This window comes from Sceloporus undulatus, unplaced genomic scaffold (genome assembly GCF_019175285.1).
Source record: "Sceloporus undulatus isolate JIND9_A2432 ecotype Alabama unplaced genomic scaffold, SceUnd_v1.1 scaffold_20, whole genome shotgun sequence".
NCBI classification, from domain to species: domain Eukaryota; kingdom Metazoa; phylum Chordata; class Lepidosauria; order Squamata; family Phrynosomatidae; genus Sceloporus; species Sceloporus undulatus.
In genome coordinates this window covers 202,987-210,272 of record NW_024802942.1, presented here as the reverse complement: position 1 = coordinate 210,272, position 7,286 = coordinate 202,987, and the positions used below count along the sequence as shown (strand labels likewise).

Below are 7,286 nucleotides of genomic sequence, written 5' to 3'. Positions count from 1 at the left end.
AAAGCTGCTTCGAGTCACTTTGGAGGTATGGTATTTCAATGATACATGAGTCCTAAGAGTCTGGAAGCTTCACCAAAGCTGCACTCCAGTCCTTAGGACTGGAGCGTGGCTTTGGTGCGGCCTTTGAACTCTTAGGACGCATGTATCATTGAAATACCATACCTCCAAAGTGACTCGAAGCAGCTTTATTTTGGCTTGTCTGTAACAGGCCAGTGAGGAAAATGAAATTAAGATTTACTATACTAGATTGAACGTTGATCTAAATGGAAACTGCAGTCAAGAAATAAGAAGACTAGGAATGGGCAGAATAGCGATGAAAGAACTAGACAAGATCCTAAAGTATAAAGATATACAACTGAACACTAAAGTTAGAGTCCTCCGAGTCATTTTATTCCCTGTCACCATGTGCGGATGTGAGAGCTGGAACATTAAGAAAGCAGATAAGAAGAGGATCAACTCATTTGAGATGGAGTGCTGGAGAAGAGTGCTGAGGATACTATGGATGGCCAAAAAGATGAATAACGGGGTCCTTGAACAGATCAAGCATGAATTCTTCCTGAAAGCCAGGATAATCAGATTGAGATTGGCATACTTTGGCGACATTATGAGGAGGCATGAATCACTAGAAAAGACAATAATGCTAGGAAAGGTAGAGAAGACAGCAGAAAGAGAAGAAGACTGCGTGACAGATGGATTGACTCAATTAAGGGCCTGAATCTATAGGACCTAAGGAGAACAGTGGAGGATAGGGGGTCCTGGAAATGTCTCATACATGAGTCAGGGTTGAGTCGAGGTCAATTAACAACAACAAGATGAATTTATCAAGAAGCAAGGCACTTCCTATTCAGTTGGCAGAATCAAATATTCATTCTGTTGAACCACCTTAATGTTACAATGGAGAGAGTGGCTGCCCTGTGTACGCAGAGTAGAAGGTTTACTGCCTATAGTAGACTAAACTGACTCCCAAAGTCAAGTTCTACATGCATAAGAATGCAACTTATGAGTCAACACGGTCACCCTGTAACATCTATATTACATTTGAGTGCAGTACAATGAAGTCCTAGTATACTCAATAGGTGTTATTCCCAGGTAAGGTGTACATAATATAGCAATGTTAAATACATTACAATCCATATAGTCACATGAGAAGAATGTGACATTTATCCCACTTGTATAGGATCAGTTTCAATTGGTGTGGCCTAAAGTCATGGACAGTGTGCTTGCAGTAATGCATCCAGCCACATATCTCTTGAGCCTTGTACCTCATGGCTTTTTAAAGCTAACCAAAGGGAGATGGCCACATGGGTTCAAGTTGTAATGAATGTATTTTTTGTGTGAGGGCGTGGTTTTTGCTACCCTTAAAGTGGCAGTGGTGTGACCATTCCTAAAAAAAATTTTTTTTTGGATATCATGATCTTTGACAAGTAATGTGGATGAGGAATGCAAGAGTTATTTTTATTCTTATTCTGTGAGGAATTCTACACTGATGTATTTCACTCAGTCTGGTTGGGAAAATTAGAAGATTAAAATAATTTTAATATTGGCTACTGAAGAAAACACATCAAACACATCAGGTCTTTGTTTTATTGAAGGTTTGTTTACATCTTTTTTAAAAATATGTTTTTATTCACATATAAAATATTTTTAACATAAAACAACTTACCACTAATGGTTATAATTATCTCTTATTCCTGTTCCCTTTAATTCATAATTAAAGCTACATGATTATATTAATAATAATTACTTCTGTGTCCCACTTCCACTTAATAATATATTCTGTTATGTTTCAAATCCTATAACTGTTACATCACTCTGGCTCTTCTCCAGAAACTCCACAACATTTTCTCAGGCTTTTTAAAACTAATCTATAGGGTTTTTCTCTCTCAAAGTAATCAATCTGACTATTTCTGCAAGTTAATATAATTTTAATAACCAGTTCGCCTGTTTTAGGAGGTTTGTTTAGATCTGTGGTCATCAGTCATCCTCTAGTTAAAGATTCATTCCCAATTGGACCTTCAAACGACAGGGGAAAAAGATTCCACCTAAACATTAGGAAGGATTTCCTCATCGTAAGAGCTGTTCGACAGTGGAACATGCCGCCCCTAGTAGTGGAGTCTCCGCCTTGGAAGGTTTTCAAACAGAGGTTGGATGGCCATCTGTTGAGGGTGCTTTGATTGTGTATTCTCACATGGCAGGGAGTTGGACTGGATGGCTCTTGTAGTCTTTTCCAACTCTATAATTCTATTATTCTATCTATTGCTATAAAATTGTGTTGGCTGTGTATTTACTATGTATAGTTTGTTAATTGTGTTTTAATTTGTTTTATTATCAGAATGTTAGCTCTGTCTTGGTTCAGCCTCATTGTAAGCCACCTTGGGTCCCATTTCAAGAGAAAAGCATGAAATAAAATAAAAAATGTATCCTATTTCTGTGTTGATTAGGCTAGGTACTGTACCTACTTCTATCCCAGCCACTGTTGGTTGATATAAAAGACATTGGCTGACATCATCTTGGGTAATCTTAACTAAAGTAGATCCAGTGAATAAATGGTTGAATTGTGAGTCAACAGGTGGGTAACCCCCATTGAGCCGGTGGGTCTATGCTAGTTAGGACCAATAACCTTAGCTAATTTTAACTAGCACTTGGGGAAAAAGGGAAAAGGAGAACCGCTTTGTTATGCATGTGCTACTAGTGAAGTAGTATATACTGTTTCAGTATTGCATGGATATTCATATACTGTGCTTGTACATGTGATCTAATATACTTTGATAGCAATACTTAGTATATTTAGTATTCCTGAGACCCAAAAAATTGGGCTTTCTGCAGTCCTACCTCCATTAAAAACATGTGAAAACTGTTTCGAAAGGCATATAAATCATGTAAAGATGTAATTGAAAATGCAGAAATAAAGATTCATTCTAAACCAACAGTAAAATTCTATTTTAAAGTATCAAATCCCAGAAAACGTTGCCATCTCATTCACTTAATTAGCCCTCAAGGGACTGACTGCATAATGAAGCCTTTGAGAACTGGGCTCACAAAAATGGAGATAAGATCAATCTGGGGTTATGATTAACCTTTTGCTAATCATCTAGCAGCAGTTTTGTAACTGCTGGAATTATAACATAATATTAGTTACCGGTATGTGTATAAATCCATACTATCCCAACTTGGCAGAGACCATCATGATTAATCCTCTGCCATCCTACTTTATCAACTGCTTTAAATATGTCTCTGTTTTTCTCTCCTCCTTCCTTTATCTCTGTCTTCTGCTTACTTCTGTTGCTGCAAACTGAGTTCAAAATACAAAAGTACATTACACTCAGTTAAATCACTATGGAGAGAGGAGAGGCTGGAGGTTTCCATTATGTTGCATCTTCTAGTCAAACCTTATTGTATAGTATATGTATATACATATAGTATATAAAATATATATGCTAGAACCACTGCTCTGTTTTCTGGATATGATAACTTCAGTATTCAAGAGGAAAAGCATAACTACACATGGATTTGCAATAGTCTTGAGACCTTCACTCTCCATGCATGGAGAGCCACAACAGAGATGGAGAGGGTTATTACACCCACTTATCTACATCAATTGCACTACAAAACACCTAAATTAATGCTGCTTCATCTGTGATAGTGTACAGGTGAAGATTAAGCTAATATATTGCTAGCTGAAAATTAATGTTGTTTTTCTAAGATTGTTTTGTTCATCAGGAAGGTTTTCTTATGAATTCTACTGCTGTGTGTTTGCATCATGTGAACCATAAGAGTGTTATGCTCTTGAATCAGTACATAGGCCAAGACAGACCAGAGAGTGCTTCAAAATGCCCAAATAGGATCTAAAGTGGGAAAGGTCAATTTTCTTGAAACTGCATGTTTGAGGAAAGCATCCAAGGAAATTGGAAGTCTCAAAAATGATAAGCTTGGGAAAGAAAAGCCAGGATAAAATCCATGTTTGGGTATGTAATGACGTACTGTATCTGCAAATATAGGCTGAGTTTCAACAGTAAAATGGTACAGCATAAAGGTTTACTAGCATTAGTACACTGGTTTTTGCCATTTTGCGGCCATGCAAGTCACCTTGACAACACTGGTGCACTTCCCTAGCTAACTAGTGGCCAGGGCAAGCAACCTGGACATCATTCAGCAGGAGTTGGGCAGCTGGGAAAATCAAGAGCTGCCACTTTCCTGGATCTCCAGTGTTAAGCTGTACACAGTGGAGATCTGGAAGGATAACAGCCCAACAACTGCAGCTCAGATGATGACTCCTCAGTCACTCATTGGCTCTACAGATGTGCCATGGTACTGTTAAACCATGATTGTGCCAAGGAAAAACCACAAGCAGATGAGGGACCATCTGCTCCAGGTGAGTTCTCCTTTGTTTCAGCTTTATTCCTCAAAGAACACACATGCATCCTCAGTAAAAACAACACTGGCCACCAGGAGACATTTTCCCTGAATTTGATTTAGAGTTTATTTTTTTTAAAAAGTCATCCTGAATTAGTTTAAAATGTGGAACATAATTTGGAATGTGTGCTTCTACAGGGTACTCCAAAAAGTATGTACAATCCTATGGTGGGTTCAGTTCTTGATGTAGCTCACTGCTCTATGCAGCCACCCACTGTGCCAGAAATGGGAAGAAAGGTCTTCTCCAGCAGCCTCGTAGATCACATACAAAAGTTCTCTTCCCCCGCCCCAGTAATGCTTTCTGCTGTATTTCTGTTTGGAATGTAGTTGGGCTCCAGAGAAATAAGATATTTCTTTCCTCACCACCACCAATTTTTCTTTTCCCCCCCAATTTGATAGCCATGTTTCCATTATAAAAATATTCTGTGATGGGTCCTCAAATTATTTTAGAAATATCTTATTTGGAGTAGAGTGTTTCTTGAAATAAGCTGCTTAAATTGAGATCTCCCAAGAAGGGCTTGAAAAACAGGTCTCCAATAGTATTTGTATGGAAACTCCTCAGAAGTCCAAGCAGTTCCATCAGCCAAGTGTATCTCCTCAGGTTTCTGCAATGAATCATTGAAATGAACTCCATCAGAGTTTGTTGGGCTTCCTGTTGAAGAATCTGGATGAAAGTACGGCATTTTAGATCCTGGAAGCCTGTAAAGGAATGACAATATTTTAGATCACCAGGGTCTATAAAATTAGAAATATAGCCAAGAAACACAGCTCTGCCAGCAAGATACATGGCCATTTTATTTACATAAATGAACTACAGGTGATATGTACTGGAAAGGTTCTGATGTGTTTGTCTTCTTTACCCACAGTGTTCCAGTTTCCTGTAAACCAAAGATTAATGTTCCCTCCCCATCGATTTAAAAAGAAGTATGAAATACTCCCAATGATTTTTCCTTGGCAATGTTAACACAAAAGAGAATTGCACATACACATACACACACACACACACACACACACAACAGATTGTACAAACAAAGTTTACAGTGTCCTTGACATTTAGTCAGAATTTTGGTTGGTTGTTAATTGCAAAGAGGATCCCAAATTTTCATAGTGAATTTTTTCATACATTGGAGCAGTAACATTATATTTAAACTGTGCAGTGTATACATTGAACATCTCACCTACAAGCACCTTCATTGCAACAGACAATTTAAATCTTAATTGGCAGCATAAATATACATGTTCCTTATTTCATTGAGAACACATACCAGCATGTGTATGTTTATCTAATGTAGTACCTACCTAAACGATTTGAAGAGCTATAAATACTAAGACCTAGATCCAATTGTTCTTCCCAACTAGAATAGACTCACTGAATGTATGGAATTTACATAAATGTTCACATCCAAACTACCCACTGAGTCAGTGGGTCTACTATAGTAGTTAGGAGTAACTATTGTATTCAGAACCACTTCTTCCCAAAACAGCTGGTTACACCATGGAATTTATAAATTGTCAACTGTAAATTTAAAAATGCACCTAGAACTCAGCCCAAAATGGGGATAGAGTATTGCTTTTTTACACTGCTTTCAATGTATTTCTAAGCTTACTCCAAAGTGTACACACTTGGAGTGCAACCTGGCCATTAGCAAAATGCATAACCAAAAGTCCTTCTTGAATTTAATAGGACTCAACACAAGGAACTGGGGACAAGATTGCAGTTGTTGCACTAATGGGACTTACCAGGGTTAAAAAGGACAATTCCTTTGAGATAGGCATATTCTTTTGCACAAACATCTGAATCCCATAATTTCCTCAGGAAATTTTTTAGCTTCTGAACTTCCATCAGTGATGCCCCGAAAAGATAATTTTGTAGCTGTTGATTATCTGTCAGAGTTTGGTTAAGAAGGATCATTTTCAATAAACTAGGAACAGAGGTCTCTTCCAGTTCAAAATCGATTTGTTCTTGAGCCAGGCCTAGTATGAAGAGAGGTGCCCAACACTGCTCTGTCAGTAGGATCTGGTCTTCTGGAGGGAGCTGAAAAAATGTAGGCAGGTTTCTTATAAAAGTGACAGTTTTCAGAAGCACTTCTGAAGCTCTAACACAAATGAGGTCTGGAGTTTTCAGAACAACCCGTCTGTTCTCCCTACAGGGACATCTGACAGATGGAAACAAAGGGAGAAGGGAGAAATCATGATGGGTCCATTGATTCCTCCTTTGCTCTTCACTGTTAAGGATTCCATAGAGGATGCTGGTAGGAGAAGGTGAGTTGCTGCAATATTTTCCACTCTTTTCAAATGGCCCTTGGAAAGCCATAGCAGCTTCCTGGAAGGAACCTGGATCAGAAATTGCTTGCAGCTCTAAGAACTGGTTGGAGCAGCACTATAACAGTAAAATACAAATTACTGGTGTTTTTTTCTAACAAGATAGGCTTCCTGATCATTTTATACAGTGTAAACTGAACAGTAATGTGACCCTGAGTTGTTACCTTGAACCTTTATTTGCACCAGGCTGTTTTCATTCATAGCCAACCAAGGTGTGGCTTAAGCAATCCTCACATGGCTGAAACAAGTGACATGAACTAAGGAGAAAGAGATGGCGAAAGAGAAATAACATTCAACCAGGTTGTGTGCTCTGATGAAAATGAGAGTTTGGCTTTTACAAGTTACATACAACTGGTTACCTGCAATTAATCCTTTCTTCTGATAATTATGGTATAGATTAATTACTTTATAAGTTGTAACTTAACATGGGACAGCTTTGAAGAAATACATAAAATCCAAGCTAAGATATTTTCCTATTATGCTTAGATAGCTCTAATCTCCAATAAGATCAAAGCCAGCATGCTCTTCTATATGGAGATGGCACTGAAGTT

The 7,286-nt window shown here is 38.1% G+C and overlaps 1 protein-coding gene across 1 annotated transcript; it reads right to left on the bottom strand.

The window, feature by feature from the left end:
• Positions 1–4,870: 4,870 nt before the first annotated feature.
• Positions 4,871–6,727, bottom strand: LOC121917501 (nuclear receptor subfamily 0 group B member 2-like). Its single transcript, XM_042443528.1, has 2 exons — positions 6,154–6,727; positions 4,871–5,112 (listed from the first exon to the last, which is right to left on the bottom strand). The coding sequence occupies exons 1-2, from the start codon at positions 6,725–6,727 to the stop codon at positions 4,871–4,873; spliced, it is 816 nt and encodes a 271-aa protein (XP_042299462.1).
• Between the last annotated feature and the right edge of the window lie 559 nt (positions 6,728–7,286).